The sequence below is a fragment of the Columba livia genome, chromosome 1 (assembly GCF_036013475.1).
Source record: "Columba livia isolate bColLiv1 breed racing homer chromosome 1, bColLiv1.pat.W.v2, whole genome shotgun sequence".
NCBI classification, from domain to species: Eukaryota; Metazoa; Chordata; class Aves; order Columbiformes; family Columbidae; genus Columba; species Columba livia.
The window spans coordinates 53401193-53423282 of NC_088602.1; the positions used below are offsets into that span (position 1 = coordinate 53401193).

The 22090-nt window shown below is 35.3% G+C and overlaps 1 protein-coding gene across 3 annotated transcripts in view; it reads left to right on the top strand.

Moving 5' to 3' along the window:
• GPC5 (glypican 5) overlaps positions 1 to 22090 on the top strand; it is a 663584-nt gene that overhangs the window by 228743 nt on the left and 412751 nt on the right. For all 3 annotated transcript variants that reach the window (XM_065056829.1, XM_065056837.1, XM_065056843.1), the window contains exon 6: positions 1011 to 1131. In XM_065056829.1, the coding sequence (XP_064912901.1) occupies positions 1011 to 1131 (121 nt within the window). The remainder of the gene's footprint in view (positions 1 to 1010; positions 1132 to 22090) is intronic.

Genomic DNA, 22090 nt, shown 5'->3' on the forward strand with positions numbered 1-22090 from the left:
ATTCTACAAAATTTGAATCTGCTGTGTTGTCTACACTCATATGCAGCTCTAATAGGGAGGAATTAGGTATTTCTTTACTCCATTCCTGAAAGGGTTCTTTCCTTTCTTTTTCTTATAATGTAACAGCTGGCCAAATACTTTTGAGACAGAGATATATAGATCTATACTCTTGTAAAGTATGCAGACAAAACCTAACATATGGAGGGTATTTGCATAATGTACAGTATTTGTGATGAGAAGGTAGATATCCATTTTTTCTTCCATAACTTGAGTATTAAATATAACACAGAAAGTTGAATGAAGAATTTCACCTTAATAAGCCACAGAACTCTGCTATGTCCTTAATTTTTGTCTCTGTATCTTGATTTTTAATATACTAGAAACAATGTTCTACTTATTACAGCAGTTCTTTCTGAAACATGCATATATCTGGCTTCTACTGCTTTTACATATCTATTAAGTAAATTTTTGCCTACTCTGTGCTTATATCAGTTATGTAATGCTAAATAATTTGTGCACAATTTGGCTGTTGTCTTACAATGAATATTCTACCTACATGTGCATTCACAAAAACACTAGGAAACTTCAGGTGTAGTTCTGAACACACCATGTGTGTGGAATTTGGAGTTTGTTTTAAAATCATGCAATTTCGTGCATTTAGGCAATCACAGTATGGTTTGTATTTAGCAAAACCAAGGTGGAGGACAGTCTTTGCACACACAAAAAACATGTATAGACCTGAATGTTTCTTGCTCCAAAATGTACATAACTCTTTAGTTATTGAAGTTTGTAGTAAAATTAAAGCTATAATAAATAATACAGCTTTGTGGAATGCGGTAATTATATTATGCTGTACTTCTTTTCTGTGAAAAATATGTGCACAAAATTAATGCATCTTATTAAAGTAAAATGTTGGTGCCATGAGAGTTAATGAGAACTAGAAGATGACTCTCTGAGAGTAGAATAACTTACTAAACCATTTTTGTGTGTGTGTTTGTGTATTAAACTAGCTATACTCATCGTGTGGTTGGCAGTGGAATCAAAGCTCAGTCTGCAAATCCAGAAGTAAGAGTGAAGGGAACAGATCCTGTAATAAGTCAAAGTATTGACAAGCTGAAACATGTTGTTCAGGTAAGCTGCTTTTACCTATAGATAATAGTACAGTACTAAAGACCACTCTAGTAGTGAAAATATTAATTTACTGTGCGTTAAAGGTTAATTCTTAATTCAAGTTACCGTTCAGTGCACATCAAGAGCAAAACTACTTGCTCTCTGTCTCACTTCAGTTATTAAAAATGATTTAGTTAAAAGGTTTGCATATGGTAGACAAGTGTAGGAAGTCAGACTCTGGCAGCTGGGCCATCTTTAACTCTGAGTACCACAGCTCAGCATTGCAGTGAGCGTGCAGAAGCACAAGCAATATAATTTAGGGATATTTACTAGGTGCATATGTTTAAAAAAATATTAAAACATAATTTCCTTCTTTGCTAAATCTAGGTTCTTTCTTAAATAGTTTTGCTGCAAGGCTTTCTGTTTAGATGCCAAACAGAAAAAGTAGGAAGTTTTTACAAGAATGGCATGCTTGTTTAAGGAGTTGGTGTTTGTTACCTGATGTGCATATCTGTGAGTTACTAAATTTAAGGCTTACAAGGCAGTCAATTCCAATATGGTTCTGCACAATCGTAGCATATTAATATGTTTAAAGGATTGCAGATATGTTTTGTTATATGCTGTATCTACATACACAGATAGTCAGAACTACAGGACAAAAACCTGATTCTATTGAAACCAAGTTATTTTGCTGACAACTCTGTATTTCATTTTAATAGTGTAAGTTTCCACTCTGATTTCAAAATTCAGTGATAAGAAATCTTCTACTGGCATTTCATATCAGTGACCCATCTAACCCAGTATCGTCTCATCTGCACTGATGAAAGGAGAGGCTGCTTAGAGAGGGCATGCAAGCTTGGCACCTTCATGGTCTCCACTCCCCTTTTCTACCTTGTTCTTCAAGTATGAGAATTAGAGATATTAGACAGCTTTTCCTTGCCTAGTGCATTCAGTTCCATCTAAGGACTTGCTTTAATTTTGTTTTTCTATCTTCTTGGCAGCTTTTAAATATAGTTTCCCAAATGGTTTCTGAAGTTGAAGTAAGCAAGACATTCTAACTTGACTGATAGCTTCATTATAAACTGTCTTGGTTCATATTTCTCTAATTGTGAAATATAATTGTTCTCTGACACTGAAGGAAAGAGTGGTGAAGTAGAAAAAACAAAACCAAAACCACTCCCCCACCCCCCAAAAAAAACAAAAAAACCAACAGGTTTTTATTTATTTATTTATTTTTCTGTCAGTAGGGTTGTTTTCTGGGAGAAGTGGCATCCAGATTGAAGCTCAAAGGCAGTCATTATTCCTTCCTCCTTAAAAGAAATATCTTTTATAGCCCTCCAGCTTCAACATGCTTTTATCTCTCTTTATTAAAATGGTGACTACAATGGTGAGAAAATTAATACCGTTTTCCCTCCAAAGAGATGCTATGACTTAATTAAGAACTGCAAACTATTGTGCAAAGAAAAACACTGCAAATCTTACTGGGCGAGTCTCAATGTCCTTCATCCATCAGGAATGCCCTCTATCTTTGATATTAAATCTGAACTGCACAGTTTATTGTGTTGTTTTCCTCTAGAGGCTAGGAGTTGTGTTGTTTCTTCCTTGAGGATCTAAAAGACTGGAATACAACAATTTCATTATAAGGTATTTCATTTTGAGAGCTTATTTGCCCTAGTCCCAAAAGACTAGAGTCGGTCTTGGGGAGAGGGACATATAATTTACATACTGCAATTCTTCCTAACCTCCAAATATGTTCTCTTTCTATGGGATAGTTTCTTTTCTCGCAGCTCTGAGTACGGAAATAGGGTCAGGGGATAAAAAGAGCATCAAATTCCTTAGAGACCTGACATATAACTGCTTTTCCTTAGATAAAAGGGCTGAAGAAACTGCAGAAAAAGCTTTTTTCTTTACCATTTACTGCTTGGGAAAGAAGGATGGGGAGCATAAATTAGATATTCAAATACAAAAGATCACCTTTTTGTCCTTTGTGATATGAAAAGGATGTATCACATATTAAGTTTATGATGGACAGATTAAATAAAGGGAGCTTAATGGGTTGTGGTCTTGCCTCAGAGATAGACAGAGGCATTCTTAAGTCTAGTACTCTATCAAAGCTGTATTACTGCTCTGTAAAAGTTTAAATAGCTAATTTAGTAGAAAAAATCATATTAGTCCTGCTTTTCAGAACTAATAATTCCCGAAAGCTGTAAATGTATTCTTTAATTTAGCTTTAAGATGACACAGATTGGCAAGGTGATATATAACTTACTATTTATGGAAGCAACTATGTATATTTTTATATAAATTTCATGTTGCTGTAACCTTGTTTGCTAAACAAGCACTTTTCTGTGATTTAGTTGTGTTTTGTAAGTAACAATTCGCTCTCTGTTTTAGGAGAAAGGAAATGAGTGGTAATTCAGGTTTAGATGACTTTTCACATCAGCTTTTAAACAGTTCAAGATGCAGGATGTCAAGGTAGCTTTTCTTTCTGTCTCATGATGCCATGACAGGGTATGGTCCTTCCTTCTCAACCTCAGTCAGAGCTCTGTGTATCAGTGGTAGATACAGACTGATTTTCTTTTGCTTGTACAGCCTGTCATGGTTCCAAGACCTTCAGGACTGAACAGTCTTCACCATCTTGTAAATATCAATACAAAAAAAAAGAATCAGAAGCTTTGGTTCTGGTACTTTTCACAGGGAAAATGGTGAAATGCACTGATATGTAATTTAATCAGCAAACCTGTGGCATTTGTTTGCAGCAGGGGTGAAATTCAGTTCTTTAATCAGATACCTGCATTTAGGTGTTTAAGCTTCCCTTTCATGTAGATCTAGTCCATGGACCTTAGAGTTCATTTAGTTCGTTTGGCCATATGTAAATATATGCTTCAGGATAAGAAGAATGGTAGTTCTTTAGTTCTGCACAATATAAAAGGAGCTTGGGTACGTTGCCTACATTGTTGGCATCTACACTGTAGATGCTTGTGTTTAGGTGTCTGGTCTGCAGGACTTCACTCTTGTGTCATGTTTCTGAGCCCTTTCCAAGAGGCTATTAGTTTGAACACACAAACTAGTAATGTATTAGTTTTTAAAGAGAAATATTTAGCATATACAAACATTTACATATACATACACATACATTTGAGGAGCTCTTAAAAAATCTCATTTTATGACTATACATTATTTTCTAAGGGTTAAAAAAAGATGATTGAACTATAGAAGGACTAATTTGAAGAGGATGACCAGTTTTGCATTTGGTATACATAATTTTAGTTAGATTTAAAAATATGTCCTGATTACATTTTGTCCTTCCAGACTAGAAAAAAAGTAATTCTCTCTAGTAAATCCAGGGTAGGAAAACTCTGTTAGAAAGCTTAATGGTTTTCTGAAATGTTCATTCCTCTTTTTAATCAAAGCAGATGATCCCTTTTCTCACCGATTACACTAAATTTCCCTTCTTATTTTCAAAAATCACAGCATGAGAGCAAGAAGAAGTGAATATTCTGAGATGTACAGGGAGAGCCCATTTAAGGGACGGTCTAGTGGGCTCTCAGAAAATCAGACTGTACATATTTATTGTACAAATTACTAAATATTATGAAATAGCAAGAGAATAACAAACATATTGAAGATCCTTTCCTGCTCATATTTAATGTGTGCACAAGAAAATAGATCAAAGACTATTTTGCCCTGCATGCAGAAAAGAACAGATGTCTCCTAGTATCTCCTCTTCTCTTGCAAGGTAGATATACAAGTGCATAAAAATCCCAGGCAAAGAGTTTGCTTTAAAATACATAAACATACAATACCTAAACATACTTTGTTTTCTGGGATCTATTCTATTAAAACTTTAAACCATTGAAATCACATGTTGCATAAGTGATAGTATCACTTCCCAGCAGGCTGTAATTTCTGGGCACTTCTTCTATATGAGAGACTCAGAGTAATCTTCCTTCTTTTTCTGTAAACAGTGGATTTACCAAAAATCAATAGAACTTTTTGATGCCATTGGACCTTGACTGCTATAAACTCCACTCTGGACTCCACAGTTTTGTATTCACAGCAACAAAGTGCAATCAGAGGAACTAACATGAGCTCTGCTGAACCAGTCAGTGCTTGACAAAGTCACCTTATTTTATAAAAATCCTTATTTGTACAGACTGGTGTTTTGGAGAGTTTTAAATGATGGGCTCTTCTTCATTCATTTATCTTCACAGTAGGCAAACAATGCATAATCTCTTATGTACTGCAATCTGCAGCTATCACTCTAATAGGCAATCATGACAAGCAAAGTCAGTTGCATATGGCAACAATAATAATGGTAATTATTTTTTCTTTCTTCCTCTATAATTTAAAAACATGATTAATTTGTCTTTCCTGCAAGTGCAAATACTGAGGGTGTGCAGTAAGTATCATATTTTGGCGCTGTGATTACAGGTGATTTGGTCTTGGTCATTTCAATGTATTTCTTCTTTCAGAAAATCTCAAAAACATACTGCTTTTGAAAATAATAGACGTTACTTGGAGCTTGTGTTGACAGGTGAGATAAAGAGTTCCTAATTTTATGAAATCTTACCATTGTAGAAAATACCCATTTGTCTGTCTGTCTGAATTAAGCAGACCAAATCTCCCTCTGGAGATCTCCAGAGGCACCTGCCACTCTGTGGACTGCACTGGAAATTTAAATGCTTCTATTAGGATAAATTATTTCCTGTTTCTGTGTGCAGAAAAAGATGTACCTGAATTTATTTGGAAGGGATCCTATCTTATACTGCTATACCACTGGACTGCTAGCTGATATACAAAGAGTAATATATGCTTTCTCCACAAAGGGCTGAAAACTGTCACTAATGGAAGTGACATCTATATCCTTTAAATGAGTAGAGGTCACTACTTCATAAAACATTAAATGTAGGTGACAATCTATTTTTTTCCTTTACTGCTGGTCATTAATACGACATGGTATGCACTGTGTTTCACCAGGCCATCATTTACCCACTTACCTAGCTCAAAAAGGTTACAGAAATAGTGAGGTGAGATTTTGTCACTGATTTGTCATACTAACAACTAAACTTTCCAGCTGTATTTTTTTAAAGCTTTTATCAAGGTACCACAGCATGGGCAAAATAATATGTGTTTTCATAAGAGCTGTTCAAGTATATATTGGAAATGGTGATGGAATACATTATCTCAGTCCTCATCCACACACACAAAGAAACATGTTTTTAAATCATTCATATGCAAGATGTGACACTTCCAATTGTGTTTCCTTTTGATCACTGATATCAAGTTTATGCCTTCTTTAGTGTTATGCTAATCATCTAATAGTTAAAATCCCTCTGCCTCTTAGGATAGTTCAAACTGCTGTATAAATCTAATGAATTATACATTCTGATGACTCTGATGACTGAAATGCAATTCTTTCTCATGGAATGAGTGAATACTCAAGAGTACAGCATTTAACAATCTCTGATACTGAGGGCCTGAGTTTGATACACTCTTCGGTAACATACTCTTGGAGACTTATTTTCATTTTTTTTTTTCCCCTTTTTCTTCCTTTTATTTATTTTTTTTTTTTTAATTTTGTTCATACTTTGTATCCTGTACTTTGCACTGTAGCCTGTAGAAGTAATTGGGAAGTAAAATTTCAGTCCAACAGCCATTCAACATTCACTGGTGTTAGAATTGCTTTCAGCTGCGTTTGCTCCTAAACTTCCTACTTATTATTTTTGTTGCAATAGGAAAGACTGCCTCACAAGTTTTGTTTTGTGTTTTTTTTTGCTTTTCATATTACAAATACTTAAAAGTTAGTTTTGTTTTATATTTTGTTTTTACTACCTTTTTCACTTTTTAGTTTCTTCCATAGTTAGAACAGTCTTGTAGGTACAGAATAGCTCAGTATCTTGATTATGTTATTTTTTTCCCCAGTGATTTGTTGGCTCTCCCTTTCGCATTTGCTATGTTGCCTCTTTCTTTTGATTTATTTCTGGAATAAATACAACGTTACTGTCTTTTTCAAATCAACTCTGTCTTTGGCAAGGCATGATAGCAAAGTATTACAGTGACATGTCATATTAGGATGTTTCTACTTGACAGAGAAGCCTTTTTCATATTTGTTGTGTGAGCTGTTCCTGTCTTTTGGCACATCTATGGAGAGCTGTCTTGTCCCACTATATTGTCCCACTGTGTTGTCCCTCTGACTGGCAGCTGGTGCCAAATGTACACTAAATACGTGAGTATTACCATTGCATGTAAGATTGGAATAATTTCTGTAAAGTTATTGAAGAGCTAGGAATGAGATGAGAAATTAGTTTCTGACTTTCACCCTTGTCTTTTTAAAATACACTTCAACTTCCAGCCTCAAATATACACATTAGAGTGCGGAATTGCTAATGCTTTTGCATCTCTTGAGGGTGAAAAGGTTTTCTTCACAATTGTATGATGATAATAAAGGTATATGCCCTTTTTGTTGCTCACAAAGGTGGTCTTTCTGTATTTGTAAGTCAAAACACTGAGAGTTATACGGACCTTCTGAGATGATTGTATGTCCTGGGAAATTATGTGGAGACTCAAACCTGTGTATGGTTTACAGGTGGAAGGCAGAGAAGGAAAAAGTGATTAAGAGGGTGTGAAGTTGAGTCCAGACAGCTACCACTGTTGGGATGCCGAAGGGGTCAATAGAGAAGTGGTCACCAGCAACATAGTCATTTTTACAAGTAATTCAAATAATAAGCCAATAATATTTTTCCTGATTTGTTTTGTTTCTCACTAACTAGCCTACCAAAGTTATTAATGGCTAATCAGGGCCCCATTCATTTAGCACAAATGATCCTCTTTTTTTTGTAGTATCTATTAAAATAGGATTTGTGCTTAAATGAAAATATTTTGTTTTCTCTTAATGGGAATAACAAAAAGAAAAGAATGTACATTGTACAAAGTTTGCTGGAATTATGCTTAAGTTTCGAATTTGTGTAAAACTCTTAATGGTGAGCTAATGAAAAAAAAAACGAAATTCTAACATTTGTATTTTTGCTATTTTCCTCTCTCCCATTGCTTGTAAAGCACTGCACAGTACACAGTGAGAAAACACTCAACGTTGATGCAACAAAGAGATACCATCAATTCTTATCCATTTAGTGCAGACAACAGTGGCACAGAAAACACAACAGTCTTTTCCAGCTACTTAGGTGGATACTGACATTAACTGAAGTATTCATTACGGTGCAGATGCTCTCTGCAAATGCTTATTTTGCACCTAAATTGCTTGCTGCTATAGCTGGTAAAAACTGCTTGTCTTGGGGTTTCTTAGCAAAACAGGAACATTGTTCTATCATCTCATTTTCAAGTACAATATTAAGCAAAGGAGCGTTTTGAGATTTTGAAAGAGTTATAGATATAACAATATGATCTAGGGCACAGATTTTGCTTACTGTAGGAGATCTGATCTGCTTTACTATTTTCAAAATTGTGGAAAGGAAATTATTTTTTCTATTTATAATTCATTGTTTATGCTCCTTGACTCTCTTAAAAATTGATTTTTATTTTATTTTTTAATGCTTCTTTCAAACTTCCAAAACTTTGGCTATAAATCTCAAAGAAAACAAGTAGTTTTGTCCCTCTAGCCCATGGAAACAGGGGCAATTCTGAAAGTGAAAAGGAGCTTCTGAGGCCCTTAATTCCCAATCCCACCTTAGAAAAGGAAGGGAATGTATATATTGATATATAACAGGAAAAACTAGAGAGTTCAAGAGGGCTTCAGGGCCCCAATGCAGTAGACAGGATGATATTAACTCAACCTCTCATTAACTTTGGTCTGTGAAGGCTGGACATGTTTGCTTTCTTCTGTAATTTCATCAGAGAATAGAAAATCCCTCTTTCTGTATTGAGGTACTACTCAGTTGTATAGATGGGTGTGATATATTGCATATTGTATGACACTGGAGGCATTACCAGATTTGTAATTAGCTACCCAGTTTGGGAGAATTTCCCATCAAAAATGGCTTGGGATTTTTTGGAGGCACGTGCGATTTTTTCATTGTCATGAAAAAAAGGCAAAAATCTTCTTAAATTTATTCTCTATTTCAATTGTATTAAAGGGAGAAGCTGTCAATGCCTGACTTCACATTTTAATTGGATAACTCATTTAACCTCTGTGATGTCTTGTAAGGAGGGAGAAGAAAACTGGTATATGAAATGCACCTAATTTTGAGTGAACACCAGTTTAACTGATGGCTTGTCTCGGAATGCTTTAACCGTAGGATTGTTTTAGGGAATCATATGACATATTTTAATGTTGGTCTTTCCATTTGGAGAATCAATTGTGCAACGTCAACAATGCCACTTAACGTATAATGAACTAGGAGTGATTTTAGGAATTTAGTTTGCAAGAGTCCTGCTTAATGCGGTCTGGATTTGTGTACAGAATCTTTCTTCTTATGATTGAAAAAAACACATCCTTTTTTTCTCATGTGGAACAATAATTGGACTTTGTAGAGACTCATACAAGCCTCAGCTGCTTGCACTACAAACATTATTCATTCTGTCTTTCACATTCACAGGTCAGGTTGACAATGAACCAAAATGCAGGTGATGTGTCTATAATAGACAATAAAACAAGAAGTACTTACCCTACTAACCTTTTTTTAAATCACATAAGGATTCACTGGTATTTATCGCATTAGAGATGACAAGAATATCACTGATCTGGTTAGACTTTAATACAGTACAGTGAATCTTACTTAAACTAGTAAGTTTTGGGACTGACCTAGCTCATTTAGCTACAGTCTGCAAACTACACTGGGATACATACATGCCCAGTATTGTTATAGGTGAATATCTGTTTGAGTATCAGATTGTAGTCATACTGACTTGTGCTGTTCTTGTGCAGGATTAGAACTACTGTTTAGTTACTTTCTTTACAAAATGTATTTTGCAGCAAGCTGCAGTTTGCTGTAAAGCATTTTTATCATAAATGTCTTCTGAAATATTATGCTAGGTGGTTTTGCAAATATTTTATATGCAGCTTTGAATAAGCTTGTTTACTATTAGAAAGGTTCGCTTAATCATATGAAGAGAGTTTAAGATTTCAAGCAGTCCATATTTGAGCTGTTTACCCAGTTTTGCACTGTGAATTACTTTAACAGAAGTGATTCTGGAGGAAGATGCATTAATTGAAGCATTTTATTTGCATCCAAGCATATACAATCTATGTTGGGTTGACCTTGGCTGGATGCAAGATGTCCAACAAGCTGCTCCGTCACTCCCCCTCCTCAAAAGGACAGAGGGAGAAAATGAGATGGAAAAACTCATCACCTGAGATAAAAAAAGGGAGGTCTCTTACCAATTACTGTCACAGGCAAAACTGACTCAAATTGGGGAAAAATAATTTAATTTCTTGTCAATTAAAAGTAGAGTACTATGGTGAGAAACAAAGAAAAAACTAGAAATTCCTTCCCCTCAGATCCCCAACCCCAACTCTTCTTCCCAGGTTCAACTTCCCTCATTTGTTTCTGACTCTTCTGCTATCTCACCCTGAGCAGTGGCGGGTAGACAACGAATGGAGGTTGTGGTTGGTTCATAACTTCATCTTTGCCACTCCTTCCTCCTCACACTTTTTCCCTGCTCCAGCATGGTTCCTTCCATGGGCTATACTCTTTTAGAAATAGACTGCTTCTCAGTGTTTTCTACCCTTTCTTAAGTTTTCCCTGAGATGCCACCACCCTGGCTGAGGGACCCAGCTGTGCCTTGCGGTGGGTTGGTTGGAGCTGCGTGGAACAGTCTGTGTCTGTCATGGGGCAGTCCTGGCTTCTCCTCACAGAGGTCACCCTGCAGCCCCACTGCCATACAGCATTTTAACACCTACTTCTGAAATCAATATGCTTATTAGGAAAAGGTTCTTCACTGAGAGGGTGGTCAGTCACTGGAACAACCTTCCCAGGGAAGATGCCATGGCACTGAGCCATGCTATTAGTCCTATGGTTTACTTTTAGGTAGTCCTGTGAGGAGCAGGGAGTTGGACTTAATGATCTTTATGAGTCCCTTCCAACTCAAGATATTCTATGATTCTATCACATTAATGAAAGACAGAGGAATATTCCCAAACAGACACACTTCGAGCAATGTACTTGGTAAAAATGGAAAAGAAAAGTAGACTTCAATATCAAATGAGACTTTAAAAGATTTAAGTAAAGCAGGAAATCAGCTCTCTAGTCAGAAGTCAAAATCAAATTAGTGGTTATAATTTAGGAAATCTGATACCTATCAAAAACCATCCCACAGTTAGTAGCTTCATTGACAACCTCTTCTGAGTAGAGGCTCAGCAATTATATATCACATCGGAATGAAAAGTATCAAGAAGTATTTGAGAAGTAGCTTACTGTTCCTATTAGTACTAATAATGACAGCTATACTGTGTTAATGTCATAAAAATATTAATGACATACTTTGTATGCAAGCAAACTCTTTAAACGTAAAAATTAAAAAAAAAGAGTGGAGTAGTAACCGTTAAGATCTAAGTGACAATTAGATGATCTCAGGGTACTAGTCTCACCAATACGGTGGAAATTACTGAGCAAGCAGCTCCTCTAAGGTGATATATTGAGGGAATAAGCAAGATAACTGTACTGTGAATACATTTGTATGTTCATGGTGACTGATGGGTGCATTCCCCATGTTAGTATCCCGGTTGTGGATTCTGTGCAGCAGCAGAGATCAGTTCAAAGGTAATCTCTCATTTCTGTAGGTGTTGTTAAAATGGAAATGCATTGTCTCTTGTCAGTCCAAGTGTCACAGCTGAGGAAAACACTACAGCATGAACTCATACTTTATTAACACCAGGTAATATACATAGGAACAGTCATCATAGATGCTATGGCCATGAATACAGGTTGTCATCAACTATAAAGTAAAAATAATTAGGAAACAGGCTTTATCATCACTGATCATAAGAGACTATTTCTTAGAATATGTGCAACTCTTACTATACAAAGCTATGATGTTTGAAACAAAACAGGTACCACAGTAGCACAAAACACTGCAAGCAGGAAAAGCAACAGTATTTCAGTGGTGTGCAGTTAACTACCAAGAGAAAAATGTTTATGTTCACTTTCTGGCTTGGAAAGTGTTACATATTTTTTGAACATTTAAAATGTTTCCTATTTGAGACTTACTATTTCCTTTTAATCTCAATCCTGGGAAATCCTCTGAGTCAGTGGCATGTAGACAGCAACACAGAGCAAGTCATTTGCCGCAGGCATCATCAAAATTTGTTCTCCTTGTCAGTCTGTACAATAAGCAATGCATTCTGTAGGCATAAGGAATATCAGTCTGGAAAAATCTGTTGCTCTGAAACCTTAAAAACAGGAATCTCATGTTAACTGTGAGGGCTACTTCTTTCCTAAAGAACTCATCTACCTAGTCTTTTGTTCTCTGTAAGTGCAGGAATTTGTAGAGAACAGCAGTGTAGCAGGGTGCATTAAACTGTTTTTCACTCCTGCAGTGTGCATATAAAATCTATATGGATAATAAAATGCATGTTTGAAACTGTACCATATATTTTCAGGGCAAAAATTTTGCTCAGCAAACCGCTGGTGTTGTCCCGAGGAAGTCAGCCAGCAAATGGTTGAAGAATCATAACCAAAAGGGAAATATGTGATTTGCCCGAAGCCTCAGGAAAACTGTTCAGTGCTGTGGATTAAAGAAAAATCTTAGAAGCAAGCTGTGCTATGCAATTTTTAATTTAGTTTTTCTTTCAAAATATAATATAAGCAAATACAAATTTGTCTTGGCAGAGTATGGTTATTTGTTAGGTTTGTGGTTAGGTTTGTTAGGTTCTCTCCAGAAAGAGAAATATTATACTGCTTTGTATTTAACAGACTGATACATTTAAAAAGAATGGGAACAAAACAACAACAAAAAAAGCCTGATAAATATGCTCATTCTAAATTCCTTCTAAAATAAGAACATAATTAAAAAAATGTATTCATAGAAGAAAACTTGTTGAGATTTATTACATATATAACAAATCATAGCTTTAGTAGTAATATAATTGAATGGAATTTATATATGTCATGTGTTTACAAGGCAGTTTAGTTACTACTTTTGAAAATATTTTTCAAATATTGTCTTTAGGATGTATAACCAAACCAATCTTGTTATACTTTCTTAGATAGATGGTGCAGTCTCATTTAAATTTACTTTAATACATTCATTTGTTTAAATGACTTTCCAAGACCTTACATCCTAAAAATAGTATTATCTTATTTGTTGGCTTGAAATGAGCAAACTTGCCGGTTCCTTAATGCTCATAAATTTTCCTGTCTTTTGCCCTTCTTAACCCTTGTCTGTTTCTCATAGGCCTTATCTTTAAAAGCAGACAGATGAAAGTTTTGGGGAAGATCTATACATTCTGCTGCCAAAGACACCCCCTAAGTTTTTGCAAAGTTCATTATCTCCATTCCTGTAGGTCATGCTTTGTAGAGAAAATTGAGATATCTTTTTCTCCTTCTTACCCTGGAGCGGGTGATAATTATAGGAAGTGCTGTTTGGGTAGCAGGACATTGATGAGGCACCTCTGCTTCCTCTTTTCCCTGAGCTTTTTTTGTCTTGGGGACTAGTTCAGCTAGATCTATAGACTACATCACTGCACTGACACAAACAGATGTAGGAGAATTAAAAAAAAAAAAAAAAAAGGCAAAAACCAAACAAATGAACTGTATCTGCAGAGAACTCCAAAACAATCCAGTCATCTGTCATTTCTTAAACACGGTATATAGACCCCAGTTTTTTGTGTGTGATAATGTTTTGATTAGAAGCTTCTCTTCTTGTAACTTGCTTGTTACTTCAATTGAGCAAAATCATTAAAAGTAATCACTATCCATATCCAGTGTCACTTAGCATTTGATCACCGTATAAATTTGCTTGTAGGTACACTGGTCCATAATCCAAGCTGTGCAAATCACAAAATAAATTTTGTGGAGGCTAAAAGTTTTAACTGTGTAAGTGTGTTGTAAGTTAATTTTAAATAAAAGTCTTTCTTTTCTGCCTGTTGATGGGATGTATATCTGCAGTGAAGAGAGAAGTGTGCTACCCTTCTTCCATATTTTTTAAAGTACTATTTTCCTAGGTCCTTATCAGCTGCTTCTTTTTGTTTCCTGGCCCTCCCCAGTTCCTCTTTCCATCTTCTTAAAGAATCCTGTGGTTTTTCTCTCATTCCATAAAATATTTCTCTGTTGTACCCAGCATTTCTTGTGATGATTGTCTGCCCTTCCATGTTTCTTGTTGGCATGCACGTCAGTGACAGCCCAGCTCGAACACAAAAATGTTGCTTCTCAGTCAGTCATGACTATAACCGAAAGAACTAGTTTTAAATATCTGAATTAAGGTCTTGCTGTTAACTAATAACTATCCATACAGGAAAGTAAGAGAGAAAGTGTATTATAGACTCTGTGAAAACTTTTGCCTTGATTGTGATGAGAGATGGCATTTTAAATAGCAAATAATGAATAACTATGATAAAACCACATTGATAAGATTGAAAGAGGATACAAAGTTCAAATTCTGTTACCTTAAGCTGTAATTTCCTTCTTACGTTAGCTGCTTTGCCCTGACTCTGCCTTGCAACAGAACTGTTTACTTACATCTATGCTGATTTTTTTTTTTATGTTTGAGCCTTAATTTCAAAGCACAAACACAAAATTGCACAACAACTTTACTTTTTAGGGAGGATATGCAAACTTATATATCAAAACTGCACCACAGTAAGGCTACTGTTCATAACACTAGCCATCATTACTTTCTTCATTTCTTCATCCCCTGATTTAATGCCCTTGTAATATTCAGAGGTGTAAAAATCTGCTTTCCAAGGGAGTCTCATACTGGTTTTGAACAGTTAAATATTGTCATAACCCTGGATCAACCCTAGTGTCATGGAAGTTCTTCATTAAATGAATTATTTATTATAATAATTTGATCCATTCTGTCTCTTCTTCTCCACTTTTGACTTCTGCTATCCTCCATTTTAACCTTTACCAGAAGTTCTTCTCTAAACCTCTGCACCTCTTTGCCACAGTGCAACACTTCATATCTAGTACATACGTTATCGAAGCTGTCAGCATTTTCCCCACTCTTCTGTTTAAGAACTCCTTTATAACCTTTTGAAGCCTTGTTTGAAGTGCCAACCATCTGGTACCCTTACAGCTCAGCTGCAGTTAGTCCCTCCTGTAACAACTCACATAATTTCTGAAGTGTCTCCTGTTCTTGATTAATCTGAATGTTTTCGGACTTACACTCTTTCTTCAGTTGTAGATTAAAGCTTTGCTTCTGTACTTATATTTTTGACCCTGTGTATGATACGGAACGTATGTCAGTATAAATGCTACTGTAGAGGGCTTGGTCTTCAGTTTTCTGCCAAACAGCTTTTTTTTTTTTTTTTTTTTTTTTTTTTTTTTTTTTTTTAAATCTAAATCTAGGTGTATCAGTAATACTTGTTTCTCTCCAGCAATTTTTAGATATCTTAGCTAGATGACTCACAGGGTTCTCCACAGCCAGGTAATTTAGTGTGATTTCTTCTCTGACATCACACATTGAACTATTTGCCCATGATTTCAGCCTATCTCTAGTTCCTGTAGGAATCCCCTTCTTCCAGGGGGGGCATGGCTGCAAGAATATGCAGAGGATCTACCACTGGGATTACGTTTCCCCTCAGTATCTCACTGCTGTTCTAGTTGATTTCTGGTGTTGCGAGCTTAGAGATGAGTTTGCTATATCCAGGTATTCACTATGGGCTACCTACAAGAACATGTTCCTCAGCAATGCCAGAGATGAATGTTCAAAGAGTACTGTTGGTAAACCTCTCTGTCTCCCTGAAATTTTTCAAGTCAACAACCAGTTCTCAAGAGTCAAGACTTTGTCTCTTAGGGCTATGGGCTGCTTATGCATTGCATATCCATCTGGTGCCTGCCCCAAAGAGGCTAATCACATAGGTGTATGTTCATTGGGAACTCTGCTCCGTCTTGCTGGGGATCTGCCTCAGGACATGAATGGCTTCATGTACTTTGGTGTCTGATTGATTCAATTGACGTTATGTGACTAGCATCTGAGTTTAAAGAGAGAGGACGTTTTTGCTGAAATGTTTGCCCAGTTCCTGGGCTCTGGAGGAGCTGGAGAGCTTCTTACTCGAGGAAGTAAGAAAGTGGGTTCTTTTCCTGCCTTTACATTTCTGGCAGCTGAACAGCTGACTCTCGTGTATCCTCTTTATTTAAAATGTTCTGCTTTCCTTAACACTGCTTTTAATCTTGTTAACTCTTTTATGGTCAAGGAGACATAAAGATTGTCATCAGGAAGACATATGGCTCATACTGTGCTAGACTGGTGAAGGACTATGCAGATATTGGAGTCATCTAGGATTTTCAGGAATATTTCTTATTTTCTCACCCATTACTTTTATGAAATGGGCCACTATGACTAGGAGTCAAATGAGCAGTCAAGCTCTCCAGGAATCCTTAATATGTTAGCAGTGAAGAATCACTTACTGATCCTTGTAAGAGGACTGCCAGATAAAGCAGAATATGAGCCATGAATGACTTAAGATCCTTTTGGAGACAGTCCACATTTTTCTTCACACACGGAATTCCATGTATTTAGTCAAAGGGGCTAAGATCAGAAGCAACTTTGGGTATTCAAATCTATTAAGCATCTCTTATTAGAAGTTCAGTAGCTACAAGCTATAGCTGACAAAATGCCCAGTTATGATATTCTAATTCTGGTATCACAATGCAAAAATATAACATTGTTTTTCTTGATATCATTGGAATACTAGGGAAAAAGATAGATAAAACTGGTGAAAGCTATGATTGCCAAGCATCAACTAGTTATTACATATAATATTAAGATTGTATGTGTTATTGCTTATATGACTTATGCTGGAATGCTGTGCAGGTCCTTCAAGAAACTACTTATTACGTTTGTTTTGTTTTCTTTCATCCCTTTTAAGGAAGTCTTCTTTGAGGAAGTTGCTAAGATCACAGTGTGAAGTTAGGATTTAGCTGGCGAAGTGCAGACATCTCCATTTCCATAGCTTCCAGAACACACTATAATAATCAAAGAACTGATTTGCCTTCTTTGGCAGTTTCAGGGTACTGGATTGGTCAGATTAAGGTGTTTTTTCTCTTGGATGACTGTAATTAAGCTGTGCAGATGTTGCACATGGATATTTGCATTTTTGTTTTCTAGAATTGAGTAAAATTAAATCTAATACACTAGTTGATTTGATATATCTTGAGGGTATGTATTATTACATGAAGAATTCACTTCAAAATCCTCAGTTGTAAGAAAACTATTGTCATACTTATCAGTGTAAAAAGATATGTATATTCCTGTATAGGAGGACATCTCTTCAGTTAGAAGCATTTGGAGGACACAAGTTTTACCAAGAATTGATGGTGTATAAAAACCTAACAAACAATAAAAATGGCAGTTTTGAGGAATTTTGAGGAAGCTTTATTTAGAACTATTAGAAACAGAAAAAATATTCATTGTTGTTGTTGGGGTTTTGTTTGTTTGTTTGTTTTTAAAAACTTTCTATGACTTCTGTGGGAAAGACTGCAGATAGTTGTATACTTCCTATTCTTTATATTTTTAAATAGTATTAATGAGAAAGATATTATTGCTCCACATTAAGATACTTTATTTCATGCTGAGACCTCACTGGTGTTGTTTATGAAATTCACAGGAAGTTATGTCAGAATGTCTTATAGTGCTTTTGAAATTTTGATTTCTAGTTTTCTTTCATGTGCTGTTCAATTAACCTGTTCAGTTTGTTCCTTTGTGTTTGCCAATTTGGCCATCTACTCAATTCACATCCAGTTTTTCTCTGCCCAGCCTGTGTGTCAGGCCCCTAACCATACTTTTTAGGTCCCTTGAACATAAGAGTCTGTGTTTACCTGTCTCCTTATGCTCCAGGTATAAAATTTTTCACCATAAACTTTGCCTTACCCTAGCGTGAAAACCGGTATCATTACCCTCACTGATACCTCTTCATTGTCTCCTGGAAATGCTATTCAGAATTGTCCCCCATCCCCTGCACTCCACTCACCACCAGGTTCTCATCTGCAATAGATCCCATTACTCTTCATTCCCTCCCACCTCAAACAGGCCTTTGTTGGAAGAGCATCATCAGTGGGATGAAATGCAGCTTTTCCCATGGCAACAGTGGGCAACTGCTACAGAGCACTCTCCTGGCTCAGATAACTTTGAAATGGAGGGAGATGGTGAAGTAAGGGGAAAGAAGTGTTTCTTAAGAAATTAACAGAAATGTATCTGGGCATAAAGGTCTATAAAATAAATAAAAAAAAAAAGTGGAGCGAGTGGAATATATTATTTTTCATCTTTAGTGATCCTAGGTGTCATTCACAAAAAAGCCCTCAAATAATTTTGAGAAAATGTTTTAAGATTTTTAACTGATGATGATTCATGTCATACAAAAAAAAAAAAAAAAGTCTTATTCAATTTCATCACTGTCATTCCTACTAAATAAGCTAATTTTGCTATTCTTTGTCTAAATGTGCCTGCAAATATTCTGGAAAAATGGAAGAGGCCAGTTTTAGGAACAGAATTCATAGGAGTGTGTATATTTTGTGGATTCTGATTGCAGTAGTGAAATTTAGAGGATATGTCTTCTAATACTTTAAAAAATGTTTTAGACATTTGTTTTTTCTGATATAAAAAATGAGTCTGTTTACAGTGATCAGCACCACAAATTACAGGAAATTATTTTTATTATTACATATTTTTTTCTAGAATTTATGACTAAAACCACATTTGATTATTTTCCAGGCTATTGTACATAGGATATTCTGGTATTGTAGATCAACATAGAATGTCACCTGTAGACCCTGAGATTGTGTTCTTTACCTCTGTACTTCTATGTTGTACAGGCATGGGTGGCTCAGGTAAAAGGCTTAATTTTATAAAATACCTTTTAATGCTGTTCCACTTCTCTCTCTTTTCCCATTCCTCTACCTCTCTCTCTTTGTTTCCCAAAGCATTTAAAATAATAAGTTTCAAGCACTACAACAATTATTTTTTAGTCTTACATTTATTGCTTTCTAACTTATGTGACAGTTACATTATTTAGGGTGTCAAATATGCAAGTTCCTTCGGGATAAGAAAATAATATATTGGTATTGTGTGTATTTCTAGAAGAAAAAAAATATGACATGAATGGCTATCATTACTTTGATATTAAAAGCAAAGTTGTAGCCCATGCTCGAACCATCTTGAGTCATTTAAATCTTTCTGAGACTTTCCCTGTAACAAAAACAAAAAAGCACTTCTAGAGGCAATTCAGACTTGAGATGGTCTGAATCATACTCTAGAATGTCTCATTTTTCTATTTTGGCGTTGTAGAATGACCACAGTCCAAACTGAGGTATTGTTCTTAGATATAGTTGCCAAAGACAGGGAATCTCATTCATTGTGGGCAACAACAAGATCTGTTTGCATCTGTTTTTGTGGACCTTAGGAAGCTACCTTTCAAGAACAGACTGACCACTTTTCAGCATCACAAAAGGTTCTTAAAATCTATTAGCAGCTCCCCAGACATGTAAAATTCATTAAAAAACCCTGAGGAAGTGATTTCTTGGGAGTAATTTGAGTATACTTAATTAATTCAGGATATATTTTCATGACACAAAGCTTTAGCAGAAATACCAGTATTAAGGATTCCAATCTGCCAAATATCTCAATTTCTTTTCTTCATTCTTCTTTGCAGATTCTTTTGTATAGCTGTTTTGGGGTGATTTAGAGGGACAAATAAGCAGGAGAGGATTGCTTTTACCCAGCTCTGATCTGCTATGCAGTTATCTCAGGACTGCTGAGATAAGAAAACAATTTAAACCAACTTAAACCAATAATGGTGCATACTACATCCTGTGATTGCAGTGGATTAATTGAAAAGAAGAACAACAGGAGTGAGATCATATTAGATAACTTTTGCTAGTAAATTGGTCATTACAGTACTTGTCCAGGAAATGTAAAACCTCAGTTCTAACTAATTATAAAGCTGGGAAAGAATGAACCCCAAAGGCATTCTATAAAGAGTTTGGGATTCTATAAGTCCCAAATGGAATTGATGGAATGACTGATTTATAAAAACAAACAAAATAAAACAAAAAAGCATCCCCTCCCCTCCTCCCGCCCAATATTTAAAACGATAAAAGTTTATCATTAGCAATCCAGTAATATATGTATTTATTTAGAGTGGGATGTATCACATGTCTTTCAAGAAAGAATACTTTGATAATTTGATTACGGACAAAGAATAAGCAAAGACAAAATGTTGTGTCAATCCACTAAGGTTTTTATACAGTCTAAACCCTGTTCACCTAAAAAGATGGCACACGAATGGGGTCTTTAATGGAAGGAATCTAAATACAGTCCTGCATGCTTTGTTGGCAATGATATCAGGTGATTATTTTCCATGTTACTAAAGTGCTTTAGTCACTTAAAAAGCTTTTGATATTTTAAATTAAGATACTGTTGAAAAAGTTAGAAGCCATTCATACACAAAACCTTTGTAAGTAACATTTTTCTTTTTCAAAGGGCAAACTGAAAAAATTAGGGCTATGAAAGCAACTCTGTTGAGAATCTAATGATTTTGAATATAAAATGTTTCTGAATTGTAGAAACTGTCTCTTATTTAAATGTCAAGAAACAAGAGGAAAAATAAAGTAACAAACTGGGCATCCAAATCAAAATGGATAAATAAAAATGCAAAAGCCTATTGGAAATCAGGGACCTGATGGAAGACTGTTGTTAGAAAGTGCAGGAATTACATGGAATTGCCAAAAGTCAAGCTGGCTAAAACTTGTGGAGAATAGTAAAAACAATAGTAAGAAAAACTTCAGCAAGATTAGTAAAAAGGCAGTTTGAGAGAACTGAGCTTTGATACATCCATTTCCACTAACAAAGGTGGTGTCGAATAAGCAAACTGAAGGGGAATGAAATATGGCAATGAGGTCATGAATAAAATAATAAAATATAATAAATAAAATAATAAAACGTAGAGGATGAACATCAAATAAAGAATTTTAAGCCTCAGTTTAGGCTTCTACATACCTAAAAGGTGAACCACACCACCATGAATCACTTTTGGGAAAAATGAGAAGGAAGGGAGAAAACAGAAAACATGCTAAGAGAAACATGAGTTGATTAAGATAGCCCACTTCCTGAAAATAAGAGTATACAAGTCTTTTATCCGCTTTTCCAGGATTAACAATGTTTTTTTTGTTTGTTTGTTTGTTGTTTGTTTTTTTTTTTTTTTAACTTAGGAAATGATGATTGTGGTATTTTGAGGAACTTTTCATGAAACCAAGAAGATAATAATGGCTACGAGTTAGAGAAAAATCAATACTACTTTAAAAATGACTGTAACAGTATCTTCCATGTTCTATTGAATTCTTTTGAGATGCTGTTGATGAACTGATTTTATTTCAAAGTTTATTGCCTTGACAGAATCAATAACCCTACTATTAGTAAATTCAGTAAAACTAAAAGGTTCAGATTATTCCCCAAACTCCACACCTTCCCCTAAAATATATAAAAAGTTTTTATTCAAATTGAGTATCTGCTGACTCTTGAATAGGTGTATAGATTTATTTTTATGATTTTCTGCTATACTGGTATTTCTACATATAATTTTAAACTTACATAGGCAACAAAAGCTAGAATTGAACCATAAGGAACTTCTTCTCCCTCCATTGAATTTCTCATGGGAAAGAACTGAAACCAGAAATATCTCCTGAAAGCTTTTTATTAACATTTAATTTCCTTTGCCATCCTGTTGGCCATGAACATTTTAAACTGTGGGAGTGGTGAAATTTGAGCCATATTTCTTGTAAAACTCTTGTAGGTGATGTGAGACTTCAAAAAATGAAAAAGAAAAAATTCATCTTGCTTTTATGCCATGTCTTAGTGAACCCATATC